The 27775-nt window shown below is 38.8% G+C and overlaps 1 protein-coding gene across 2 annotated transcripts; it reads left to right on the forward strand.

The window, feature by feature from the left end:
* Positions 1 to 219: 219 nt before the first annotated feature.
* On the forward strand, positions 220 to 27340 carry Entpd5 (ectonucleoside triphosphate diphosphohydrolase 5 (inactive)). Of its 2 annotated transcripts, XR_009226383.1 has the most exons (16): positions 220 to 386; positions 2118 to 2190; positions 5907 to 6191; positions 7273 to 7352; positions 9347 to 9490; positions 13355 to 13430; positions 13692 to 13727; positions 14210 to 14298; positions 14604 to 14683; positions 15510 to 15571; positions 16617 to 16718; positions 17734 to 17874; positions 18712 to 18768; positions 19522 to 19637; positions 25634 to 25769; positions 26655 to 26789. XR_009226383.1 is itself a non-coding variant. In XM_046440894.2 (15 exons), the coding sequence occupies exons 3-15, from the start codon at positions 5975 to 5977 to the stop codon at positions 26739 to 26741; spliced, it is 1287 nt and encodes a 428-aa protein (XP_046296850.1). In that variant the 5' UTR covers positions 249 to 386; positions 2118 to 2190; positions 5907 to 5974; the 3' UTR covers positions 26742 to 27340. The 2 variants fall into 2 exon arrangements, 1 of the variants encoding a protein (XP_046296850.1); XM_046440894.2 differs by lacking the exon at positions 25634 to 25769 and having other exon boundaries at positions 249 to 386; positions 26655 to 27340.
* Positions 27341 to 27775: the final 435 nt, after the last annotated feature.

Consider the following 27775-nt stretch of genomic DNA (forward strand, 5'->3'; position numbering starts at 1 on the left):
CTTTCTAAATTCAGTCATGGGTGGAAACTGGCTAGAAATGCTCTTAGCTTTCTACTGTTCAGCTAACATGAAAACAACACAGAATTCAGATCTTGAGCAACTTATGCCCTGGAAACAATATTTCTATTAATTGGTACTCAACTGTCATAAAAGTAGATGAACCAGACAATCATGTACCCAGAGAAAAGGTGGAGCAGGGAGAAGTGAAGAGTAAAGATGGGAGTGAGTTAGCAAAATTCCACACAGTTAGTTGTAAACTAGTACAAAGGTGCCTGTGCTTTGTGAAGCTTGCTTGATTCAGAAGATCTCAAATAGGAGCAAAGAGCAAAAGGCAGCCAATAGTGAAAGCAGGAAAGCAGGGATTCACAGCAGGCAGACATAAGCAGGTGAGCACCTGAATGGGGCCCTGTTCTATGGGATTGTGGTCTTTGAGACTTTAGGGGGCATGGAGAAGGGGAAGCCAGAATATAAAGCTCTGGAAAGGCTGAGTAGTGAGGAATAAGTGTTAACTACAGGTATAAAGAAACTGAAAAGACCTTAGAAGGATATAGAGATCGTGAGGGACGAACACTAGTTGGCACTGAAGTTTCAAAGCAAAGAATTGAAGAGGGTATTTTGTTGGGGGTGAATAAAAGTAAGAGATATTGAGAAGACCAGTTCTCAAGTTCAACTTACATATGACTATCTGTATTATCTTGAGTAGTATATAAAATTTAACATATTTGGATAAATTATATCTTTGTGTAATTGACACATTGGAGAAACAGTCCTTCCTTGGTAGCTTGGAATCATGATCTTCCAGAAGGCAGGTGATTAATCTTTTGAAAGAAGTCTGCCATTGTACTAATGTTAAATGGCTGAAGATCCAGTGCCTGAGTTACTGGATCCCTGTTTATCCCTTCAGAGTGTTTATTTAACACCTAGCATATGTTAGCTCTGTCCCAGCACCAGGAACACTCCAGAAACAAAACACAAAAGTTTCTGCAGATGGATAGCTAACTCTGGAGAATGGGAGTGGGGGAAAGACGGAAATATGAAAATAAACAAGTAGTAAATTACACAGTGTATTGGAATGTGAGAAGTGCTGTGGAGAGAAACAGGGACGGAAGGTAGAAAATTTGTATAGAAAATGTGTGTGTGGGGCTGGGGATGCGGCTCAAGCGGTATCGCGCTCGCCTGGCATGTGTGCGGCCTGGGTTCGATCCTCAGCACCACATACAAACAAAGATGTTGTGTCCGCCGAAAACTAAAAAATAAATTAAAATTCTCTCTCTCTCTCTCTCTCTCTCTCTCTCAAAAAAAAAAAGAAAAAGAAAATGTGTGTGTGGCCAGTGTACTACAGTTTTAGAAAGGGAGGTCTCACTGAAAAGGTGAGGAAAAAAAAATAAAAAAGATTTTTAAAAAATGAAAGAGTGGGCTGGGGATGTGGCTCAAGCAGTAGCGCGCTCGCCTGGCATGCGTGCAGCACCACATACAAACAAAGATGTTGTGTCTGCCAAAAAAAACTAGAAAATAAATATTGAAGTTCTCTCTCTCTCTCTCTCTCTCTCTCTCTCTCTCTCTCTCTCTCCTCTCTCTTTAAAAAAAAAAAAAAAAGTGAAAGAGCAAGTTGCGCAGACTGGGGTCATGTATAATAAGATGCCCTCCTGTAAACTCAACATTGTAAGTCTTCCTAATACCATTTTAAAAATAGCTAATCTTAAAGAAAAGTCGGGTTGACAGTGGTTAGAAGGTAGGTGTTAAGGTCGGAAAGGGCATTTTACATGTTAATCCTTTGCTTTCTCTAAAATTTGTTTGGCTTTTCACCAAATACCTGGTATGACTCTGCAGTTTTCATTCCATGAAAACTGATACCTACGATGCATTATTTTTCTCCTTTAAAAATCTTCTGGAAGAAAAACAAATGTTTGCTTAGTGAAAACAGAAGCTGGAAATGTTTTTGAGAATCCACAATAATATGAAAATATGAGTGACCTGTGAAGAAGCTGCTGTCACAGAGACAAAGGGGAGCTGATACCCAGAGTGCCACTCATGCAGGTCCTGAGGGAAGAGGGAGCACATGCTGGACAAAGCTGGTGTCCAGTGTTAAGAATCTAAAGAACTGTTTCTGTTTTCAGCTATGTAGATTGATCTGTGTGACCAGCCCATTTTCTGTAAAAGAAGAATCCTCCGAAGTGAGTGCTTTAAGATGTGAGTATGAATCTGGCCAGGCAGCTGTCCTTTCAATGGTTAATTTCCTGGGATGAAGTTTCCTTTGTTAGGAATTTTGAAAGTTGAACAATTCTTTTGGTTCCTTTCCCTAGCCAGTAGCTCCCGTTCTTAACCACAGGATAGAAGTTCAGCCTTGAATAGCGTTCAAAGGGACAATTCTAACTGCCTTTGCAGTACTTCAGAAAAATATTTAAATATTTTAAAATCCCAAATGCAATTAACTTTCATCTGCTTCATTTTATGTTATATGTCACCTGTGGGGAGTGAGGTATTTTACTTAAGCCCTCAATGGTCAATAAACTTAAGAATGAGTAAGAATACTTCATCTAGTGCCAGGTGCAGTGATGCACACCTATAATCCCAGTGGCTCGGGAGGCTGAGACAGGAGAATTGAGAGTTCAAAGCCAGCCTCAGCAATGGGGAGGCTGTAAGCAACTTATTGAGATCCTGTCTCTAATAAAATACAAAATTAGTGTGGGGATGTGGCTCAGAGGTCAAGTACCCTGAGTTCAATCCCTGGCACACCTCCCACCACCACCAAAAAAAAAAAAAAGGAATTTACTATATTGGCTTTGGTGAAGAATGATGAAAAATAAGCCTCCTTTATGTTTTAAAAATTATTTCCCAACAATAATAACAAGTCCTTTCTTTCCTTCCACTTTGTACAACCTCAGTCCTGGAAAAATACTGGGATGTTACATAATGTTTAAATAATGTATTGTAATTTTAAAACAAAAAACAAGAGCCAGTTGTGGTGGCACATGCCTGTAATCCCAGTTATTTGGGGGGCTGAGGTGGGAGGATTGTGATCAAGGCCTGCCATAGCAGCCTAGTGAGGCTGTCTCAAAAAATTAAAAGGGGTGAGGGTATGGCTTGGTGGTACAGCATCCCTGAATTCAATCCCCAGTACTGCAAAATGAATGAACAAATAAATGAATAAATAAATGGACTATAGATATAACTAAGTGATAGAGCACTTGCCTAATATAGATGAGGCTCTGGGTTTGATCTCAAGTATCACACACAATAAAACCTTTTTTTTAATTAAACATAATTTTAATTTTTCAATATTATGCATAATAAATTATTATGCATACAAAGTTAAACTAGTCATTATCTCTTCCTAAGAAGAATATGGTCTAACAGAGACAATCATTATGTTCTTGAACTAGAGAACAATAAGGAAAAACTGACAAAAGAATGGATGTAATTACTTCAGGGAAGAAATGGCATTTGAATTATTATTAAATAGGGATATAATACTATACATTTAACAGCAATGTGATTTTAAACATTAACAGAAATTTTTAATATACTAAGTTGATGATTTTTTATTCATTATTTTTTTCACTTGGCAAAATTTATGGACCACCTATAGTATATTAGTCACTCATCTATGTGCTAGAATAAAGCAAGAAACAAAAATAGATAAATTCCCTATGCTCATGGATATCAGTCTGGAGAAATTTTTTTATTATTATTTCACAAATACTTAAACTATAAAAAGACTTTTGAATTTGATTACAAAAACATTGATCACACCATTCACTTTACAAAACTAAAAAAATTTTATAAATGAAGGAATTAGATGATGTGCATATTAGCACATATGGATTAGAATATGAAGTACAATTTCCAAAAAAGATTTGAGAAACCTCACTTCCCCATCTCTAATAGAGAATTCCCCAAAGAATAAATACTCTTCCAGGTGCCATCAGCATCCACAGATAGCTTAATGGCTTTTTTGTTTTGTTGTTGTTCTTAGATGCACATGACAGAGTATATTTTGACATATTATACGAACATGGAGTATAACTTATTCTAAGTAGGTTCTCCACCTATAACTTATTCTAATTAAGATACACACATATGTGTATATATGTAGGAAAATCAAAATGAGATAATTTGTATGTATTCTAATTACATGTATATGTGCAATAATATATCTAAAAGTATATGTATGTGTATGTGCATATATAGTGTCTCATTTGATTTTCCTAATAACCATGTTAAGGAAGAAAGGGCAGTTAAGATTTTTTTTTTTTAGTAGATGGATGCAATATTATATTTATTTTTTAAATCTAATGCTAAGGATTGAAACTAGTGCCTCGCATGTGCTAAGCAAGCACTCTACCACTGAGCCACAACCCCAGCCCCAAGGTACTTTACAATGAGGAAATAGAGTCTCAGAGAGTCTAAATGATTTGCTCAAGATCATGCAACTCAGGCTAGTGGGTATGACTCAGTGGTGAAATGCTGGCCTGGCATGGACAAAGCCCTGGGTTTAATCCCCAGCCCTCCAAAAAAAAAAAAGATCCCTGATAGAGAACAAATGCTAGAGTTGGAACCCAGGACCTCTGACCTGACAAATAGTATTGTCCACTATTTTCCATGTCCTTATACTAACTTTCTAGCAGCATTTGTATCCTGCCTCCATTGTATGGAAATCCAAAGTGTGATGAAGACACATTAAAAAATATGGACAATAACTTGCTATAGCATTTGGAATTAGGAAAAAAGAAATAGAGAAGAATAAAGACTGATTTATGGTCTGGATATCACTACTGACTTACTTTGTAATTTTCAGCAAGTCATAGAACTCTTGACTTTAATTTGGGCATTTGTCCTAAGTTCTTTTGGCAATAATGTGGCCTGAAACCTGTGAAGCTGTTTTGAAATTCATAGTGGGCTGGGTATGGTGGTATATGCCTGTAATCCCAATCATTTGGGAGACTGAGGCAGAAGAATCACAGGTTTGAGACCAGCCTGGGCAATCTTGCAAGGCCCTGTCTCAAAATAAAAAGGATGGGGATATATGGATATAGCCCAGTTGTAGAGTACTTGCCCAGCATTTGTGAGGCCCTGGGTTGATCCCCCAGTACTGTGCCCGCTCCTAGCAAATATGTATTTGCAAGCCACTAGCAATATTATTGATTATAATTAATAGCTCAGTGGCGTAATCCTATTTTTTTTAATGGTACTGGGCATTGAACCCAGTGGTGTTTTACCACTGAGCTACATTCCTAACGTTTTAAAAATTTTTATTTGAAAAAGTCTTACTAAATTGTCTAGGTTGGCTTTGAACTTGCAATTCTGTCTCAACCTCAGTCTCAGTACTTGCTGGGATTACAAGTATTCTCTATCAGGCCCAAAAGTGCCTTTTTTAAGGCCATGAACACCCCCCAACACCATAGGCCCTTTTTAGGTAGATCAACCTAAGTAGGTAAGTTTCTTATGATTGATGTTTATATTCTTTGTAACTTTATTTCATAAATTGAATTAAGCTTATCTATCAGTCAAAAAGAGGAAAGGGAGGAAAAGAAAGAAGGAGGAGAGGGGAATGTTAGTTTGTGATCTAAAGGCAAAATGGTCAAAACACACAAAAAAGAAAATTAGACTCACCCGTAGGAGCAGGAGGGCAGAAAGAACATTTGAGCACGTGAGAACCACTCTGTAATTAAAAGCAAAGCTTAGGAAAATGTATTTTAAACCCCAGTTTCCTTTTGGAACAAGATACCCTTCAGAAAAAGTGCTAAGAGCCTGTATTACCCTGGTTTAGCTTGTTGTACTTGTTATTAGAAATAGAGAAGGAACACCTTGGGGACAAGGGCAGGATTTCTATTATGGTGTTTCTTCTCTTACAGGTTAACCAAAAAAACCAATTGAACTAACCTTGTGAATCTTTGTCCTATAAGCCACTACAGGATTGTAAGCAGCACTCCTTCCACAATCAAACTTCAGGTCACCACACCTTGGATAGAGTATGGCCACTTCCTGGGGCACAGTCTTTTTCATGCTGGTGGTATCCTGTGTTTGTAGCAGTATCTTCCATAGAGATCAGCAGACTTGGTTTGAGGGTGTCTTCCTGTCTTCCATGTGTCCGATAAATGTCAGTGCCAGCACCTTGTATGGAATTATGTTTGATGCAGGAAGCACTGGAACTCGGATTCATGTTTATACCTTTGTGCAGAAAATACCAGGTAAGTGCAACTGGGACCCTCACCAGTCTATGAATCCACCCTTTAGCACCTCCTTCCAAAAACAAATGTGCTGAGAGTGTGTGGTGTGAATAGTTAGTGTCTTTCTTCAGAGAACACTTCGGTCTTTAACTGAACACATTTTTATTCAATGTGAAATTAAGAGACCTGGGCTGCCTGAACTCTGAAACCCATATGTCCAAGAAATACAGCTATAACTTGTCCTTTCTTTTATGCAAAGTTGATTAATACTCTAGGATTCTAGAATAGTGAGAATATTGGGAGTGATCTTGGGGAGAGAATCACATGAGTTTTATTATCCTTGTATTCATCCTTGAAGATGGGGCTGAGGGGACCCTGAAAATTAACTTTTTCTGAATTGTTAGTGTTTTTTTTTTTGGTGGTGGTGGTGCTGGTAATTGAACCCAGCAGGGCCTTGTGCATGGAGGCAAGCACTCTACCAACTGAGATATGCCCAGCCCTGAATTGTTTTATTATTATTATCCTGAAGAGCCTGGTGAAAGGGGCTGGGTTTGTGGTTCAGTGGTAGAACACTTGCCTAGTGTGTATGAGGCACCGGTTTGATCCTCAGCACCCATAAAAAAATAAATAAAATAAAGTTATATCAGGTCATGGGCTAGCAAGTGTCTTTTTTTTTTTTTTTTAAATGTTTATTTTTTAGTTTTAGGTGGACACAACATCTTTATTTTATTTTTATGTGGTGCTGAGAATTGAACCCGGGCCGCACGCATGCCAGGCGAGCATGCTACCACTTGAGCCACATCCCCAGCTCCAGCAAGTGTCTTCTGACTCCAACTCTTGAGTTCCCCCAAAAAAGAGCCTGGTGAAAGGAATAGGAGCTAGATATCCACCAGAGAAATGACAGACTCTGAAGGTTGTCTGATGCCTTCTGTTTCCCATTTCAAAAACTTCTGAAAGACATTCCTCACAAGTGGTATCATTTGGGATAGTCTAGGGAAAGAATAGGTAAATCTACTCTTACATGACAACTTACAGAGCCTTGTAGCTGAAGCACTTAACTTTTGGTAATCATCTCTTCTGTTTTGTTCTGTGGACAAAACAGGACAGCTTCCAGTTCTGGAAGGGGAAATCTTTGATTCTGTGAAGCCAGGACTTTCTGCTTTTGTAGATCAACCTAAGCAGGTAAGTTTCTTATGATTGATATTTATATTCTCAGTGCCTGGATAACTTTACCACATCACTGCTGTTAAATATCTCATGTTGTTTGTTAATGATATTGAGGTCATGTGTGAAATCAATTTCTCTCCTTAGTAAGTCTCCTGGATAACAGTAATTGTATACTCCAGGCTCACCAGGGCTGGGTGGAAGGAGGCTAGAAAATAAGTTGTGCTTGTTCAGGATAGATGACAACTTTTAAGAGATTGTGCTTTTTGTATTTACTATGTAAGGTTTTGAGTTAAAGCCATTAACTGAAAAATTATTTAATGTCAGTGAAGAAGATACGCATGAAGTTCTCTAGGGTATGAGGCATAAACATGGCAATTGAAGGATGGAGACCCAGTGAATTCTATTTCAGAGGGCTCTGATATAGGATGGAACCATGCTTGTTCCTGAGAATTAATCAACCACCCTTGATGACTAAAATCTTTGGTAGTAGAGGATAGTTTATGGTGACTAGTAGCTGTATTTCATATTTGAGCACCCCAATATACTATACCCAGTATGTCTGAGGCCACACTGATATAACAAAACAAGGTAGACTGTTGAACTTGGTATTAGAGGTAAAGGTATTTATTGTCTAGTGTCATGGAATAATCATTAACCAAGGGAAAACCTGATGAAAAAATGGTTTGCGCTTGAAGAATGGACAGGATGTATTTTCTCAGTTCAGTAGCACATGAAACTGCAAATGTACTAGAAGACTGGGAGCCATTGAAAGCAACTGCATTATCAGAAACTGATTTGATATTTAGAAAAGATAATTTTGTTGTGTTTGCTAATAAAAATACAGTGTATTACCTGAATAAATTCACACAGGGAAACACTTATCAATCATAGCATGATGACAGCTATAGCTAGTATTTGTATGGCAGCCACACTGACTGTGCCTCATCTAAAGTGCACACCAGTTTAGTGGTGGTGTAAGGTGTATTTCCTATCTTACATCTGAGGAAACCAAACCTCATGAAGGCCAAGTGACCCATATTAGGTCATGGGCTAGCAAGTGTCTTCTGACTCCCAACTCTTGAGTTCCCAATACTATATCTGACTTTCTGGCTTAAACTTAATTTTTTAATTTTCATTTTATTTTTGGTGTTGGGGACTGGGGAACTTTACCACAAAGCCATTATCCCCAGTCCTTTTTATTTTTAATCTTGAGCCAGAGTCTCTCTAAGACTTAGTAAGACAGGGTCTCACTAAGTTGCTGGGGCTGGCCTTGAAGTTGCCATTTTCCTGCCTCAGGTTCTTGAGTCACTGGGATTATAGGCATGGGCCACTGCACCCAACCATACTTAAATTTTTTATCTGAAACAGAAGACGCCTTTTTAAAAAAATCTGTCTATCTTTCTTTCTTTTTTTAAAATTTTTTATTTTCTTTACTCATTTTTAAGACAGGTTCTCTGAAGTTGCCCAGGCTGCCTTGAACTTGTAATTCTCCTGCCTTCTGAGTAGCTGGTATTATAGGCATGAGCCAAACTAAACCTAATTTATTGACACATAAAATAACAATCCACTAAAATGACCACACTATAGCTGGGTGTGGTAGTGCACACATGCAATAGCAACCACTTTGGGAGGCTAAGGCAGGAGCATCATAAGTCCGAGGCCAATATGGTTTAGTGAGACCCTGTCTCAAAATTTAAAAAATTTAAAAGGACTAGGAATGTAGTTCAGTGGCGGAGTACTTGCCTAGAATGTGCAAGGCTGTGGATTCAATCCCTGGTGCTATACAAACACACTATAAAAGAACACACCATAAAAGAATAATTTTTATTATGACTGTCAAAATAAAATGGATATTCCTTCAAAGTATTCCACTTCTCTGGGTTTCTGTTTCTGCAGTTCAGAGAGGAGCCCTCTGCCACATCATTCCTAATATTCCCCCAAAGCATGAAGGAGTAGACCAATGCTCTAAATGGACTGTTAATTGGATATATGGGTTGTCTCTTTCAAAGGGTGCTGAGACTGTTGAAGAACTCTTAGAGGTGGCCAAAGACTCAATTCCCCAAAGTCACTGGAAAAGGACCCCAGTGGTCCTGAAGGCAACAGCAGGACTGCGCTTACTGCCAGAACAGAAAGCCCAGGCTCTGCTCTTTGAGGTAATTTTTTTGAAATCTGCATCTTGGATAATTCTGTGTTTTTCTGTATATGAATATTTTCTTTTTGAGGGCTTAGACCTTTGGAGTGTAACTGCAACTTTTAGTATTCCACCATTGCTAAAGCACTGTGGTGACTCAGCTCTTGTAGCTAGTTATATGCCTTTAAAAAATATTTATTTTTTAGTTATAGGAGGACACAATATCTTTATTTTATTTTTATGTGGTGCTGAGGATCGAACCCAGTGCTTCACATATGCTAGGTGAGCATTCTACCTCTGAGCCAAAACCCCAGCCACCCCTTCTTTTTTTTTGATACAGAAAAGAGCTTTAGCCAGGTGTGGTGGTATATGCCTATAATCCTGCAGCTCAGGATGCTGAGGCAGGAGGATCTCGAGTTCAAAGCCAGCCTCAGTAACTGAGTGAGTCCTTAGTAACTTTTTATTTTATTTATTTTTTTATTTTTTTGAGTCCTTAGTAACTTAATGAGACGCTATCTGAAGTAAAAGAAATTTAAAAGTCTAATGATGTGGCTCAATTATTAAGTGCCTCTGGGTTCTGGGTTCAATCTCTGGTACCAAAAAAAAAAAAAAAGAAAAGAAAAAAGAAACAAAACAAAGGGAAGGAAGGAAGTTTATTAAGTTCATGGTTCTAAAAGCTTGGCATCTTGTAGGGACTTTCCTGCTGGATCAGGACATGGTGGAGGGCATCAGATGGGGAGACAAGCTTCAGCTACATACATTTGTAACTACAACTTTTGAGTTTATGGAGCTTCTTCTGAAAAATGAATACTACCTCCTGTGTATGATAATTGTTCTAACTTTTTAAAAGCAGGATCATGGAAATGGTCTTTAATCAACTTTATTGAGATAAATTTATGTGAGTATTTGAACATATATAGTTATGTGAACAAATGAATATATTCATTTTTGGCATACAATTAAATGAGTTTTGACAAATATTGCAATTTTCTTGTGACCCTTTAGTCAGTTTCCCCTGCCCCTAAAACCAGGCAACCACTGAACCACTGATGTGTTCATCTCTTCAGATAAATTTTGCTTATATTTCATATAAATGGAATAATAGTGTTTAAATTCTTTTTTTGTATATCTGGCTTTTTTTTTAATCAAGATAAAGTTTTTAGAAGAATCATGGAATTTTAAAGTTTAAAAGATTTCAATTTACGTATTTATTTATTTATTGGCAGTGCCAGGGATGGAACCTAGGGCCTCACACATGCTAAGCAAGCACTCTACCACAAAGCCACATCCCCACCCCAATTTGAAAGATTTTTCACCAGGTATGGTATCACATGCCTGTAATCCCAGTGACTTGGGAGGTTGAGGCAGGAGAATTGCAAGTTCAAGTTCAGCTTCAGCAAGTAAGCAGCTTAGTAAGACCAAGTATCTCAAAATAAAAAATAAAAAGGACTGGGGATATGGGTCAGTGATAAAGCACCCCTGGCTTCAATTCCTAGTGGGTGGAAGGAAGGAAGGAAGGGAGGGAGAGAGGGAGGGAGGAAGAGAGGAGGCAAGAAGGCTGGCTTCAAAAAAGCATTGTTTCAGATAAAAAAAATTAAGTATGGTTGGGTGTAGTGGCCCATGCCTGTAATCCCAGTGTCTGAGGCAGGAGAATGGCAACTTCAAGGCCAGCCCCAGCAACAACTTAGAGAGACTCTGTCTCAAAATAAGAAATAAAAAGTACTGGGGATAGTTGCTTAGTGGTAAAGTGCCCCTGGGTTCAGTCCCCAACACCAAAAACAAACAAAAACAAAAAAGAAAAATTAGAATTTTGTTAAACTCAATATTTTAAATTTTATTGTACAGTTGTACAATAAACATAATATTTAAATTTCATGTTGTAAAGAATATTTATAAAAATATGAGAAGTAAAGACTATTTGTAGGCAGAATCCCATAAAAATCACAGCAATAAAAGATTTTGTATTAGAATTGTGCTCATTCTTCTAAGTCCTTTGACTATCAGCACAGAGGGCTTAAGTTCCTTATTGAAGTACAAGCAGCCTAGCATGTCTGTGAGAATCCTGAATCCCAATTCCTTATTCATTCATTCATTCAATTTATGAGGGCTAAGCGCAGACTAGGTGTTGATGAAGTTACTGGGGATAGGAACAGCAGGAAACAAAAAAGACAATCAGTCCCTGTCCTCACCTCATGGAGCTCATTCACATTCTAGTTTCAGGGAAACAAAATAAAATAACGTTGTTCAAAGTATTTCATATAACTGTAGTTGCTACAAGAAAAATAAAGCAGGGTAAGGTGGGTAGGGAATGCTGGTGGTAGGGGGAGGTGATATTTTAATTAGAGCAGGCAGAAGAGCCCTTTCTGGTAAGATTCATTTGATCAGAGGCCTGAGGGGAATAGAGAAACAGTTATACAAAACATTTGTGGGAATATTTCAGGCTCAAAAGAAGAGCAGCTGCAAAAAGGCTAAGGCAGGAACATACTGGCCATGTTCAGGAACAGTATCCAGGAGGTGAGCAAGGCTGGAGGGAGCTGAGTGATGAGAGCCAAGTAGAAGTGAGATCAGAGGTGGGGGAGTTTGTCATAGTGCTCTCAAAGGCCAATATAAAGAGTTTGACTTTTTTCCTAAAAAGAAGGAAGCCATCAGAAGGTTTAGGAAAATGTTCTGATTTCCAATATTAAAAGCATCATTCTGGCTGCTATGTTGAGAATACTGTGGTGCAGAGGAGAGGAGTGAAGTAAAGAGCAGGAACTCTCTTTCTGTATTTATTCCTATTTGCTTATCTATCTTCTCCTTAAAAGTTTACTTACAGGTCACTTAATTGGCTTTTCCTGGTTGAAACAGGATCCAGAGGTCATTACTTGATGTGTTTCATCCTATTAGAAGTGAGAACAACAAACAGATTAGAGTTCTTCCTATTTCTATTTGGAGAATCTTTTTCCCCCCATAAGAATCATAAAAATAAGCCATAATCCACATATCATTAGCCTGTATTTGTGGAGAATCATTTTCTAAAATAGGATTCCATAAGTCTAGGTCTGGGGTTCCCCCGAAGACTCTAAAGGGTCCAACCATGTGCCAGAATCCAACAGAGATGGCAGAATGCTCAGTCCTTGCACAGGAACTCCTTTTCTGTGCGAGGTCCATCAGCTCATCTAAGAATGAACTGGGAAAAGCTCCTCCCAGCTTCTAGTGAGTGTCCAGGTAGAATTTAACCATGGGTTTTTTTTTTTTTTTCTTTTTCTTTTTTTTTTGGTACTGGGGATTAAACTCAGGGGGTGCTTAACCACTGAGCCATATCCCCAGCCCTAATTTGTATTTTGTTAGAGACAGGGTCTCACTGAGTTGCTTAGGGCTTCACTAAGTTGCTGAGGCTGACTTTGAACTCATGATCCTTTTGCCTCAGCCTCCCGAGCCGCTGCGTTTACAGGCGTGTGCCACTGTGCCCAGCTTAACTACAGGGGTTTTTGTTTATTTTTTAGACTTTTTTTTTCCAAATCTTTATTTATTTATGAAGGTGCTGAGGATCGAACCCAGTGCCTCACACATGTGAGGCAGGCACTCTACCACTGAGCCTCAGCCCCAGCCCTTAACCATAGGTTTTTAACAGAATTACAGGATCCTGATTGAGTTGTCAGGATCAGATATATTTCCTTCTCTCAGTTCAGTTCATCCATAAATTTAGATGGTTTGTTTGAAATTATCTTTAAAGTCAGAAATCCCTGTGTTTGTTTTTGTAGGAAGCTGGTCATGGCTTGTCAAGTTCCTTTTCAGGTTTCTTTCATCTAGGAAAAATAAGCCTTACAGAACACAGCCCCAAAAAAAATGTGGAAATCTGTTTTAATGTCTCAGAGAACCCATATTTTCCCCCTTTTTTCCTAAGGTGGAGGAGATCTTCAAGAAGTCACCTTTCCTGGTCCCAGATGACAGTGTTAGCATCATGGATGGATCCTATGAAGGTAGGAGAGGTGGTAAAATATGTTCTCAGGGGAGAGAGGCGGGGTCAGTGAAAGCTCTGATTCAAGAACTAAGAACAGAGATTGAGCAGTTAGGAAAAAAGAACTAAGTAATCGAAACAAATAAGCAGGGAAGAATGGAAGGACAGGTTTTAAAAGAGGGAACATGTGCTCTCCCACAGAATTTACAGAGAAGAACAAAGGTGGCACCAGGAAAGGGAAAAGAATGCTCTGGAATGTAATCCTTGTATTTCTCTGTTTTAGGCATATTGGCTTGGGTTACTGTGAATTTCCTAACAGGTAAATATATCCTCAAGTATATCTTAAGACTTTAACTGGGGGCCAGGGACATGGCTCAGTGGGAGAGTGCTTACCTAGCACGTACAAGGCTCTGGGTTTGTTTCCCAGCACTGCAAAAAAGAAGAAGAAAAAAAAAAACCCAAACCAAAAACTTTAACTGGTTTTCATAGGCATGGTCAGGAGAATCAAAATCCCTTTCCCTCTTTCTGTATTGTTCTAAAAAACAAAATAAAACAAAAACAAAAAAAGACGGTGATTCAGGGAAGACAAGAACTTAATGTTTATAACCAGCCTTTAAGGCCTCAGCTGCAACAAAATTTCCTCTTGAGTTGACATTTACCTGCAACTTTTGGGACCAGGGAGCTTTGGATTATTTATGGAATATTTTCAATATACAACAAGAACAAGAGAGAATTTACAGGCAGACGAGTGTTGTGTTGCCTAAGGTGTGGAGGGTATTCAGAGCTGTTTCTCATTGACAGGTCAGCTACATGGCCACAGCCAGGAGACAGTGGGGACTCTGGACCTGGGAGGGGCCTCCACCCAAATCACGTTTCTGCCACAGTTTGAGGTGAGTCATTTGCATGAAGGTCTGGTGAGCAACACACTTGGCAGGCATATCATGGGCCAAGAAACTGGAGCCCAACTTTCAGATAGCAGTTCTGTCATGAACAGACTGAGTAGAGTCAACTCATGACTGGGTGAACTTCCCCTGGCCCTCTCACTGTTCATGAGTCCCTTTGATTCCTCAAACTTTGTGAAATTAGCGCACTGTCTCCATTTCTGATTTTTGCAGGGAGGGACAGGGATGGTGGTAATAAGATCTTCAGATAATTGTAGATCCTGAACAGTCTTTTTGCTTTTTCTGATTTGCAGAAAACCCTGGAACAAACCCCTAAGGGCTACCTCACTTCCTTTGAGATGTTTAACAGCACTTATAAGCTCTATACACATAGGTGAGGAGGGGGCAGGGAAGATAATATTTCACGTTGTATGATTCTCCTAATTTTTCAAAGTATTCTCACGTCTGTTACTACATCTGAACAGGATTATAATTTTTTTGCCAGTCCCCTAAGACCTACCAATTGAAACCCCAGCCATTTACCAAAACCCAAGGGACCTATGAGGCTTCTCCATTCTTGTCCTCAAAAATATGTGATGTCAAAAGTCAAACATTTCTTGCTGAGTGTGGTGGTACACACCTGAAATCCTAGTGATTTGGGAGGCTGAGAGGCTGAGGCAGGAGGATTGCAAGTTCAAGGCCAACCTTGGTAACTTAGCAAGACCCTAAGCAATTGAGCAAGACCCTGTCTCAAAATACAAAATAAAAAGAGCTGGGGATGTACCTCAGTGATAAAGCGCCCTTGGGTTAGATCCCCAGTACACTTCCCACAGTATCTTGGGAGAGAGGTCACATGGAAAAAGCTCAGATAAAGCTCAGTACTAACTCCTTTGAGCTGGCCTTCAGATGTTTAGAATCCACTCCACATCCCTAGTTGGGGTGAGGAGCTAAGATAATGAGGGCTTTTGTGGGAATGGTTCCCAGGGTGGGACTTTAGGAATATCACTCTGGTCTTAGAATGATAACAGTAGGAGGTTCTTATTTTGATCCAGATTGTGCAGAAATTTCCTCTTGTTGACAATGAACTAAGTCATAGAGACAGATCAAGGTTTTTATCTCTCCAAAGGGAGGCAGAGAACCCATATTCCTTTTGAAGGAGGCAGCTTTGGGCTGGAGAACTTCAGGCCCAACATGAAATTGGTCAATCCTGTATTTTACAGTTACTTGGGATTTGGATTGAAAGCTGCAAGACTAGCAACCCTGGGAGCCCTGCAAACAGAAGGTTTGTCTGGGTACCTGTGCTGGGTGGGGGTGATGAGCTCAATGCTAGTACTCAGCTCTCCTCTTCTTATCTTTGGCAACAATTCTTGGAGGTAAGACCTATGTTGATTTGGGAAGCACATGTGGTACAAAATGGACATAATAATAGCAAGTTCCTGGTCTGTTTTGTAAGTTCAGATTCTATGATATGCATCATTAACCATTTTTAGGATGATGTATGTCTACTTGTATGGGGTAATGACTGTTCTGTCAGTTGGAGTTAGGCAGAACTGAGTGCGGTCCTGGTTTGTGTTTTGGAGCAAGTTAGCTGACTTTCCTGTGTCCTGTTCTTGCCTTTTAACGTGATTTCACATTTACTGCATTTTGTAGGATGCCTGATTTATCATAAGCTGTTATTGGAATGGAGATTTTATAACATTTCAGAGTTATCAAACATCTTTAAGTGTATTTAATTTAAGTCTCTGGCTACAGTAAAAAAAAGGGTGGCACAGTATTTTTCTGCGTTGTAGAAAGGAGGGAACTTACTTTATTGGGTGTTTTGGATTTCTTTGAGATGGTCAAAGCTATCAACTCCTGCCAAATGTTCATTCATTTGCACGAAAATTTGCCTCTAGTTTCTGGGGTTTCACCAACTCTACAAAGCCTGTGTATGAACGCTGTGTTAAAAATTGCTGTCATAGGCAGGTCACCGTGGTGCACACCTCTAATCTCAGTGACTCAGGAGGCTGAGGCAGGAGGAATATCATGAGTTCAAGGCCAGTGTCAGCTACTTAGTGAGGCCCTAAGCAACTTAATGAGACCCTGTTTCAAAATAAAAAATAAAAAGGGCTGAGGATACAGCTCAGTGGTAAAGAATCCCTAGAACTAAAAAAAAGAAAGAAAGAAAGAAAAAAGAAGTATGCTGTCATAGCGATGCAATCAAGGAACTAATTTCATAAGATTTAAAGGCCTGACTCCTGGATGATTCCATTCAGCTTTATGGGTTCCTTGCTTGCCTCCCTCCCTCCCTCTCACATACTGGCCTGTTTGTGTTTGATTTCTTTCAGGGATTGATGGACACACTTTCCGAAGTGCCTGTCTACCAAGATGGTTGGAAGCAGAATGGATCTTTGGGGGTGTGAAATACCAGTATGGTGGCAACCGAGAAGGTAAATGACTAAAATGACCTTTATAGTAGAAGTTCTGGAAAAGTCCCATGGGAAACTTTTTTCAGAGCTCAAGAAAAACTTATCATGTTTCAGGCACTCATTCCAAAGATCTTGGAATGTCTCCAAGAACTAATGTGAAGGGACAGCAAATACGATAGTTGTCACTGTGTCCTGGTCTCTTTCCTTGGCTGAGTACCACAGATCCATTAGAAGCCTGTTCATGGTCTAGGATTTTTTTGTTTTGTTTTGTTTGGTACTGAAGATTGAAACCAGGGGTGCTCTACCACTGAGTTACATCCCCAGGCTTTTTAAAAAAATATTTTTAGTTGTAGATGGACATAATATTTTTATTTTATTTATTTACATGTGGTGCCGAGGATCAAACCCAGTACCTCACATGTGCTAAGCAAGAGCTCTACCACTGAACTACAACCTCAGCCCCATCCCCAGCCTTTTTATCTTTTATTTTGAGACAGGGTCTCACTAAGTTATCTAGAACTTGCAAGTCTCTTGTCTTAGCTTCCCAAATTGCTGGGCATAGCCTGAGTTTGATGCAGTATTGTGAAACCCTGTTTCAGGTTCAGTTAATATTTGCCTGTTGAAATCATAGTAAAACTCATGTTTAAGATGATAGGAAGAATGATTCATCTTAGATATTTTAAAAGACATAGACCTTAAAATTAGGGAGAAAAGACTGGTTTCCAGTGAAGGAAGCAGGTGAGCCCTCTGGATACTGGCTCACAAAGACCACAATACACATAGATAGGCAGCTGTGTGAGGTCAGCTTTGGCTGTGGTTGGTGAACACAGCTTAGGGAAGGGAGCTGCCATGGAGAATCAGCATAGAGGTTGCAGAAGTTTGCCCCATCTCTGTTTTTAATTAAACCTTTTGTTCTGAGCTTTAGCCTTCTCCTCCATTCCCCTGCATTTCTCCATTAGCTCCAGAAGCTTGCCTTAGAGAGTGACCTCTTTCCCATCTTTGTTGTCACTCACCACTTGCACTTTTGTCCTGGCAGGGGAGATGGGCTTTGAGCCCTGCTACAATGAAGTGCTGAGGGTGGTGCAAGGAAAGCTTCACCAGCCAGAGGAGATCCGAGGAAGCTCCTTCTATGCTTTCTCTTACTATTATGACCGAGCCGTTGAAACACACATGATTGGTGAGTTCACCCCAGGTGTCAATTGAGAAGGGAAAGAAGGCAGGCCTGTGATGCGGAAGGTGAAGGAGAGAAGCATTTGAAGAGGTTGTGGGTGATTTTGCAGCTCTTCTTCAGTGCACCAGCCATTCAAGTGGGAGGGTGAATATGACTTGTGATTTGGGACCTAAAAGATGACCTGAACAACTGTAGGTGAAATCTTACTTTGGAGGGGCTACTATTTTGTATTTTATTTAGAGACAGGGTCTCACTGAGTTGCTTAGTGACTCACTTTTGCTGAGACTGACTTTGAACTTGTGATCCTCCTGCCTTAGCCTCCCAAGATGCTGGGATTACACACTTTCGCCACCATGCCCAGCTACTTTTTTACATCTTTATTGAGGTATAGTTAACATTTGATAAATACACATAAGTTTATAGTGTACAATTTGACAAAAAGGTCACAAATAATCACCTGTGAAACCATCCAATTTCCTCTGGCTCCTTTAGGATTACTTTTTTTTCCTTATCACAAAAGTTATACTAATGATTAACAGTGAGAGTATAGGTATGTGATCTGTCATGGACTCAGAGATATGAATTAATTTCCTGTTTTATATAATCCTGCTTTTTAATTGAGGTTAAATACATGTAACATAAAATAGATAACACATATTAACTATAAATATAAATAAGAAGGGTCCGTAGATTTGTATTATATAGATATGTCATGTTTGTTCATCCCAGTCCCTAAGTTGGAAATTTTATTTCTAGTTTTTCATTATTATAAATAGCACTAGGATAAATTTCCTTGTTTCCTTGAAGAGTTTTTGACACCAGCTATGCTCTATTTCATTTTAGATTATGAAAAGGGGGGTGTTTTAAAAGTTGAAGACTTTGAAAGAAAAGCCAGGGAAGGTGAGTATAAATAAGCCCTTGACATCCAGCCGTCTGTGTGCCTGCCAACTCTGATGACCTCATGTGACCTGAAGCACCTCCTCAGTTCAGAAATCCGCTCAGAGGGCCGGCCTCAGCAGTTCAGCTTCTGTTAAATTCGGCCTTCAGTCTGTGCTAGACTTAAAAGCATTGGGTAACATAAGACTGTGCAAGAATACAGGAAAGCAAGAGGCTTTAGGGAAATGGTGAAAGAAGAGAACATCTTCATTTTTTCCTTATTGTTTTTTAATTGAAATTGTATTATCAGTGTTAAGGAAACGCTGAGTACCAAATCACATGTGAAATAGCCACAGGGGCTTCCTTAAGAGAAACAGTCTAAAATACAAATGATCTTATCTGTTGTCTCCAAAGTGCCTGTCTACCAAGATGGTTGGAAGCAGAATGGATCTTAAATAGTATTTGCCTGTCTTTTGGAGACCTCAGCATTAATTATAGATAGGGACTTAAAACTAAGCCCCCAAAATGGGCCATAGAAATTTGACAAATAGGGGCCTGCAGGTACAGCTCAGTGGTAAAGTACTTGCCTAGCATGAAAGCCCTGGGTTCAGTCCCCAGAACCCAACCCCTTTCTTTACCCAAAAAGAGAAATTTGGCAGATAAAGAAAGAAATTTGGTAAATACGAGTAGACAAGATTTTATACCAGAAGTGTGCAAGTTGTTAAGAAGCTATAGTTGCAGACTTGAACTCCACTGTTCATTCTCTTTCACTTTCAGTGTGTGATAACTTGGAGAACTTCACCTCAGGTAGTCCTTTCCTATGCATGGATCTCACCTACATCACTGCCCTGCTAAAAGATGGCTTTGGCTTTGCAGATAGCACCCTCTTACAGGTAAGAGACAGAGGGTCCTGGAATCCTGTAACAGTCATCATCTTTTGTTGCCAAAACAAAAAAAAAAAAAAAAAAAAGGTTTTGAGGTAGCTCATACATGATTTGATGGACTAGATTAGATTATCTGGAGAAGAATTCCTTTCTTTTACTCATTCCTGTTTACAGACAGATGAAAGCAATAATATTAATAACATAATGATTCCAAATCAATAGCATCCTATGCATGTCCTCCAAGTGCCGGATTCTGTGATATTTCAGGTACATTTTCTCATTTAACTTTCATAACAACACTTTGAGTAGACATTAGTTATATCCCCATTTATAACAGTCATCTTTTGTGGGTTAGGAGAAGGAGTCATGAACTTTTTTAGTAATGAGAATAACTATAAATGGAAGTATTTTTGTTCACTGTGCTAGTCACCATGAATGTGGGAAATTACCTTGATGTATATATATTATCATAAATTACCTTGATGAATAATTTATATTGACCACTGTATTCTGGAGTGAATTATGAAAGTCACTACAGTCTTCTTGAATAAAGAAAATGGGATTGTGCTACTGCAGAATTTCAAGTCCCTAAGGGACCATCCTTTATTTTTACATATTTTTTTTAACTTATTTGGGGTTACTACTAAATGAGTAATGGTCTCATTCATAGCCAAGTTCTTAAAACAAAATGCAGTGTTTCACATTTAAACTTTTTTCAAATGCCTAATGTCTTTATAGGGGCTGGTGTAGAAGTATTTGTACTTCAAAGCTTAGCATATTATAGTTAGAGAATACAGTAATGTCTTTACTGTTGTAAGGGTTGGTCTGGGATTAATTCAGTCACATAATGTGGTGTGTAACTAGGTGAGGTGAGGTAGTTGAATATTCCAAAGTTATTCAGAAGCGAGAGAAGGACTCTAGTGTTCTTGGATTGTGCAGAGGCTATAACTAGCACAAGCTGTACAGAAAATAGAGTCCACAATCTATTGGCTCTACACATGCTTAGTTCTTAAAGAGTCTTTTCATCACCTTTGAAATGCTGCATTGTGGTCAGCAGGTCAACGGTAACAAAGGAGGTGGTATCGGATAGTGGAAAGCCTACTTGCATGCCCTCAAATAGGAGTGTTTCAAGCCTATTTTCTTTTTCAAAAAATTATTGTATTAGGTATGTTTGTGTCTAAAACGTTTGCTTTTCTAATGCTTGTAACTTACTTAAATACTTCTGCCAAGTCAGTGTGACATCTATTCATCCTACAGAGCCCTCATCATTGGCCCGCAACATTTTAGACACAGCAGTGAACCAAACAAAAATTCTTGCCTTTGTAGAGATTGTTCTATCATTGCTATTCTTTTTAAAAATCTAATTGTTATTAAACACAAATCTGTTATTTAAATCCAATTATGTTACTGATCTAGGGGTGCTCAGCGGGCATTTAATCAGAAAGGCCACACACCCCAGCGGCCCCTCTGTGCACTTTGGGACCTCTTCAGGTTGCCCTTAAAGCTTTCTACTGTGGATGCCAGAAACTGGCTGGTCCTTGAAATCATGGTATTCAACATATGTGAACTGTGTGAAGTATTCCCCTCTCTTGTGATCAAGGCATAAGATCCAGGGAACTGTACATCCTCTGCCTTTCAGAAGGGTGCTCAGGGTTAGAGTTAGGCCTGGAGTTGCCCTTGGATAATCAGTGGGCCTGGTGACTCTTAGTTATGCCTTCAGGATGTTGTTGTTCTTCATAAAGAGAACATTCTGTGGAAGGTGTGGTTGAAGCATCATCAGGAGGAACAAAAAAGAGATTGTACTGAGTTTACCAAATGACTGTGACCTGCTTTTCTGCTGCTAACAATTTTGTCTAATAAACAGTTACTTACATAGCTGAAAAAAATAATTTATATTATCGTAAATTACCTTGATGGGTATATATTATCAGGCAGGTCATCTCAGAGGATACAGAACAGAGAGACTTACAGCCCAAATGAAGATGCCCAAGGTCATAGTTTATTGAATCAGAGATGGGCAAAAAGAAAGAGATGGAAGAGATGAACCACACTAATAGATGCAAGCAGGTTGGAAGCATGCTTCCTGAATCCTAGGGTTTTTTTTTTTTTTAAGTTGTAGATGGACACAGTATCTTTATCTTATTTATTTATTTTTATGTGGTGCTGAGGATCAAACCCAGTGCCTCACACATTCTAGGCAGCTGCTCTACCACTGAGCTGAAACTGCAGCCCTGAATCCTAGGTTTCTTGATTTGGATTCATATGACCTCTCTCTGCTACTGAAGAAGTGATTACAAGAACTTCAGCTGAAGTTTGATCAAGGGAACAAAGGCCTGAGGGTGCCTGTGGCTGTCACACAAATTTGCTCTATTTGAAGAACCCAGGAGCAGATATGCCAGGCCAGTTGCATTAGCTCATCCATTAGTAGGTTTTATTTGGCAGAAGATATGAAGGATCAGAAAGATGTCACCTCTGAGTGACAAATTAAGACCTCATCAATATTGAATGCCTCATGCATATGTAGTGTGTCATATATATTTTATGTAAGCCTCTAGGTTCCTCTTTGTCTTCCTCTTTATTGATTTCAGCAAATGCAGGTTCTGTCTTATCTGTAGTATTTCTCTATTTTCAAATATATCTTAGGAGTTTTTTCCACCCCATTTATTTTCTTACCTTCTGTACCATGATTGAGCTATGGTTACCAAGATGATTAAGATGTTATCTACAGAAAAATATATTAAGATGAAAAAAGAGAAAAGCTGTATTATTTGCAGATGATGGGATTTTTAAACTCTGAATTTCAGGGAATATTATTAGATCACATACAATTCAGAAGGTAGTGTGTCAGTGCCTACTAATATATCTATTGGATAGAATAGTAGGTGGTTTACTAAAATTATGAATTGTATGTGTATTTATGTGACAGAAGGTTCAAATATATGTTGGAATGGTTAAAAAGATATATGTAATAAAAGACTATCATATAATACATATTACACATATAAAACATTCTGGAATTTTACTCATTATTTTACATCTGATTTAACTCAATTTGTGAAGAACATACTGGCACTCTTATTGCCCTAGAATATGTTAGCAGTTTTCATATTTTATAAAGTGCTTTTTTTCATTAAAGATCATAGTTCCTAAAAACAAAGTTTAACTATAATAAGTAGATAAGTTGCTGGATTTTTAGAAGATAGTTCTAGTAAAATTAGGAGTATGCGGGAATCATGGTTTGGATATATTTCTATTAATTATTGAAGTAATAATAAGTTCAAATATTTAAATTTTAAATCAGAATATTATTAAAGTTATTTTATGAAATCTAGTGCACTAAACTGTTTAGCACTTTGGTACACATACTGTAAATCAATGTTCATATATTAATAATTGTCTCAACCAGAGGCATCCATTTGTATTTATTTGATTCTTCCCCAGTTTACCCTTGTTGTTTGCAATTTCCATGCAATATTCTAAAAATAAAGTTGTGAAGATGGAGAATTTTCATAATACAAAAAAAAGATGTTATCTTTGCCCTTAAGTAACAAACAGTTTGTTATAGAGATTTCACAAAAAATATGGCTATCTCACAAGGCAACTTTGTGAGCTTTGAAGTTAAATAAATTGACTATAGTTTGTCTTCTAAGCCCTTTCTCCCACCCCTTCCATTGTGCCACTTCCTGTTTCCCCAGTTCCAGATGAATTTATATTGCTCTATTTCTTGTGTCAATACAGAGTTCATAAAATCATTCCTTCTAAGGAATTTGAATTTTGTGTATTGTTATATATCTATCAAAATTATCAGCATTTAATTCCTTAACACAGCCAGGTGCAATGGCGAGCACTTATAATCCCAGTGGCTTGGGAGGCTAAAGTAGGAGGATCACAAGTTCAAAGCTAGCCTTAGCAAAAGCGAGGTGCTAAGCAACTCAGTGAGACCCTATCTCTAAATGAAATACAAAATAGGGGACTGGAGTTGTGGCTCAGTGGTCGAATGCTTGGCTGGCATGTGTGAGGCTCTGAGTTCGATCCTCAGCACTGCATGCACATAAATAAATAATAATAAAATAAAAGATCCTAAAAAAAAAAAAAAAAGGAGAATAAAATAGGGCTGGGGATGTGGCTCAGTGGTCAAATGCCCCTGAATTCAATCCCTTGGACCCCCATCCCCCCAATAACAAATAAATACATACATACATAAAATAAATAAAATTTTTTAGAAATTTATTTATTTTAATTTGGTATATACGACAGCAAAATGCATTTCAATTCATAGTGCACATACAGAGTACAATTTTTCATGTCTCTGGTTGTACCCTGAGTCACACCATTCGTGTCTTCATACATGTATTTGGAGTAATGATGTCCATTTCATTCACTATCTTTTCTAACCCCCTGTCTCCTTCCTTCCCTTCCCTCTCCCTTGTCCTGTCTAAAGTTCTTCCATTCTTCCCATGCTCCTCGACCCAATCCCCATTATGGATCAGCATCCTCATATCAGAGAAAACATTTGGCATTTGGTTTTAGGGAATTGGCTTACTTCACTTAGCATAATATTCTCCAACTCCATCCATTTACCTGCAAATGCCATGATTTTATTCTCTTTTAATGCTGAATAATATTCCATTGTGTATATATACCAGTTTCCCTATCCATTCATCTACTGAAGGGCAGGTTGGAAGCATGCTTCCTGATTGGTTCCACAATTTAGCTATTGTGAATTGTGGTGCTCTAAATATTGATGTGGCTATGTTACTATAGTATGCTGATTTTTTTTAAGTATATATATTTTAGTTGTACACAATACCTTCATTTTGTTTGTTTATTTTTATATGATTGCTGAGGATCGAACCCACGGCCTCGCACATGCTAGGGGAGTGCTCTACCATTGAGCACAACCCCAGCCCTAGTATGCTGTTTTTAAGTCCTTTGGGTATAAACTGAGGAGCAGGACAGCTGGGTCATATGGTGGTTCCACTCCAAGTTTTCCAAGGAATCTCCATACTGCTTTCCATATTGGTTGTACCAATTAGCAGTCCCACCAGCAATGTATGAGTATATCTTTTCCCCACATCCTCACCAACACTTATTGTTGTTTGTATCCTTAATAGCTTCCATTCTGACTGGAGTGAGATGAAATCCTACAGTAGTTTTGATTTGCATTTCTCCAATTGCTAGAGATGTTGAACATTTTTTTCACATATTTATTGATTGATTGTATATCATCTTCTGAGAAGTGTGTGGTCAGTTCCTTGTCCCATTTATTGATTGGGTTATTTGTTTTTTACAAATAAATAAATTTAACACAGAAGAATTAATTGCCAGGAGAGTCACTATAGCATTGGTCAGGCATGGGTTCTGTTGTCCATTAGGTCTGTGTAATCTTAGCTCTGTGACCACAAATGATTTATTTCCTCTCTAACTATAAGTTTCCTCATTCAAAACCCAAGGATCCTGCCAAGCATGGTGGTACACACCTGTAATCCCAGGGACTTCGGAGACTGAGACAGGAGGACTACAAGTTCAAAGTCAGCCTCATCAATTTAGCAAGGTCCTAAACAATTTAGCAAGGTCCTAAACAATTTAGCAAGGTCCTAAGCATCTTAATGAGACCCTGTCTCAAAATAAAAAATAAAAAGGGCTGGTGTTGTGACTCAGTGGTTAAGTGTCCTTGGGTTTAATATTCTTGGTACCAAATTGAAACAAAAACAAAGAACACCATAATCCTTATAATACCTATTTCATAGGCCTTTTGTGAAAATTGAAGCAATGTATGTTAAAACCAAAATGTGTCATATAGCAAGTTTTTTTTATGAATACTGGTATTACTATTAGTGGAAGCATTTCACACCAGTTAGGGAAAGAGAAAAGAGACCATCCTGAGCCTCTCAGTGTGTATTGAGTTTACCTCCGCTTAAGCATCAACAATAACCAAGTCATTCAAGAACAATTTCCTGCTGTTTTTAGTGTTGGCATCCTTTTCATCTCTATTCTTTCAACAGGAGCAGAATTTAAATCCGGGGTGAACACTTCTCTTTCCCAGAGATTGCTTCATCTTGGCATCTGTGTCCCTAAGCTGCCAGCCCAGTGCTGAGGATAGAGGAAGAATATTTTGGTGTGGGGCACTCCCAATTTCAGGCAGGTGTCCCAGACTAAACCTCTAGACAATAATTTAAATGCTATTCTCCCCAGTTTTGGGCACAGTGACTAGACTTGATTTCATCAGGTCAACACATACCAACCCAGTATTTTTCAAACTTTGGTTTTGGTGGTAGCTGTAGCATCTTATTCAGTAGAAGCTTGCTGGGAGCTGTGGCACATGCCTGTAATCCCAGCGACTCAGGAGGCCTAAACAGGGGGATTGCAAGTTTAAGGTCAGCCTTGGCAATTTAGTGAGATCCTGTTTCAAAATAAAGTAAAAAGGTTGGGATGTGGCTCAGTGATAGCGCATCCCTAGGTTCCAACTTTAGTGCTTAACAAACAAAAACCTACTTATCTAATCCCTTTATTCTATAATTGAGGAAATCAGGTCTAAAATTTTACCCAAGATCCCTGAACTAATTGAATCAAAGTCTCATCCAGAATGCCTTAAATGCCCTTGTTGGTTGTTATTAGTGCTTAACAAAGAGACCGTAGTTTATAGTATGAATCGGGAAGATTGGTGTGTTCTTTCTTACTCCTACACATATTTCAGAAAACTAAGCAGAGGATGCTATACTTAGTTTCAGGATTAGCGAAAGAGTTTGGAAGCCTGTCTAGAAGAACTCTTCAGAAGGCCGGGTGGAACAACTTCCAAAGCCAGAAGTGCTTGAGGATCAGAATGGCAGATGTAGGGACAATAGGCCTTGGCTGAAGGGAAACTTTTACAGAGGGGAATAGTTCCCTGTGAAGCCTACAGAGCCTGGGCCTCTTGATTTTGCCTTGGTTTGGCCATGTGAATGCTCTGTGCACATATTATCTGCCCAAGTGCTATGCTTGCTGGTTTAAAATGGGATGAAAATGTGAAATTTTTTTCCTCAACAGCTCACCAAGAAAGTGAACAACATAGAGACGGGCTGGGCCTTGGGGGCCACCTTTCACCTGTTGCAGTCTCTGGGCATCTCCCACTGAGGCCAAGCACTTCCTCTGAGGCCTGCATTCACCAACAACCTTTTTAAGTGGAGAAGAAGAGAAGACTTATTCATTTTCTGAGTTAGTCTGGGGACAACCTGGATTGAGTGCAGTAGGTGGCTTTATCAGGGTGGAGGGACTTTCATATACAGATCTTGATCTTGAGCCTAGAGATTTGGGCAGAATTAATTTTACATGTCTAATGTGAACAATTACCTAACCATTTGGGGGGCACAGATGGCTCTGAAATTTAAATCATTGAGAGTCTTTGTGTGACACAGAGAACCCTGTGAGCCAAAAAGAATAGCTTTGGAACTCAACCATGGAGTGAGAGCTCAGGGACAGGTCCCTGGGAACCAAAGAAACTCATTTTAATCCTTGGAGTGCCTCGTTCCTTTGAACATTTTAGTTTCCTCTTACATGCTAAATTAAGCTGATTTACTATAATCCCATGATCTAGCAATACCAGTATTTTTTTTCTTCTCTATGTACTATCCTGCCTCTTCCATCCTTGTCTGCCCCACCTCCACCCCTAAAAAAGAGAGGAAAATTACTTGGTTTACTTTCCATGTGTAATTAAAAAAAAAAAAAAAAAAGAAGAAAGAAAGAAAAGAAAAAAAAAAAAAAAGAAACTGTGTCAAAATTTGTGTGATTCTTTTGTATACTAGCTCCAGTCAGCCATCTGAGATCCATCCTGATTCTTTTTCTTTTTTGGGGGGGAGGGAGTACTCAACCACTGAGCCACATCCCCAGCCCTATTTTGTATTTTATTTTGAGGCAAGATCTCACTAAGTTGCTTAGAGCCTTGCTTTTGTTGAGGCTGACTTTGAGCTTGCAATCCTCCCGTCTCAGTCTCCAGAGGTGCTGGGATTACAGATATGTGCCACTGCTCCCAGACCATCCTAATCTTAAAGCAATAGAGATTTTAGTCTTAAGAAAGGAGGTCATCCCTTCCCCTATTTGCCAACAAGCCTTTGTTTAGTGACTCTCCAAGTCCTAGTGATTATTACTATTCACTCTCTATTTGGTTTAAA

This window comes from Marmota monax, unplaced genomic scaffold (assembly GCF_021218885.2).
Source record: "Marmota monax isolate L192 unplaced genomic scaffold, Marmota_monax_Labrador192_F-V1.1 WCK01_AAM20220418_F8-fsc00017, whole genome shotgun sequence".
Classification (NCBI taxonomy): domain Eukaryota; kingdom Metazoa; phylum Chordata; class Mammalia; order Rodentia; family Sciuridae; genus Marmota; species Marmota monax.

What these genes read in the sequence shown, in the direction of transcription:
- Entpd5 (XM_046440894.2), top strand. Translation starts at nt 5,975, where the DNA reads ATGGCCACTTCCTGGGGCACAGTCTTTTTCATGCTGGTGGTATCCTGT. An exon ending in CCCAGGCTCTGCTCTTTGAG is followed by an intron (nt 9,491 to 13,354) that starts GTAATTTTTTTG and finishes TTTTTTCCTAAG; the next exon opens with GTGGAGGAGATCTTCAAGAA. An exon ending in GGGAGCCCTGCAAACAGAAG is followed by an intron (nt 15,572 to 16,616) that starts GTTTGTCTGGGT and finishes GATTTCTTTCAG; the next exon opens with GGATTGATGGACACACTTTC.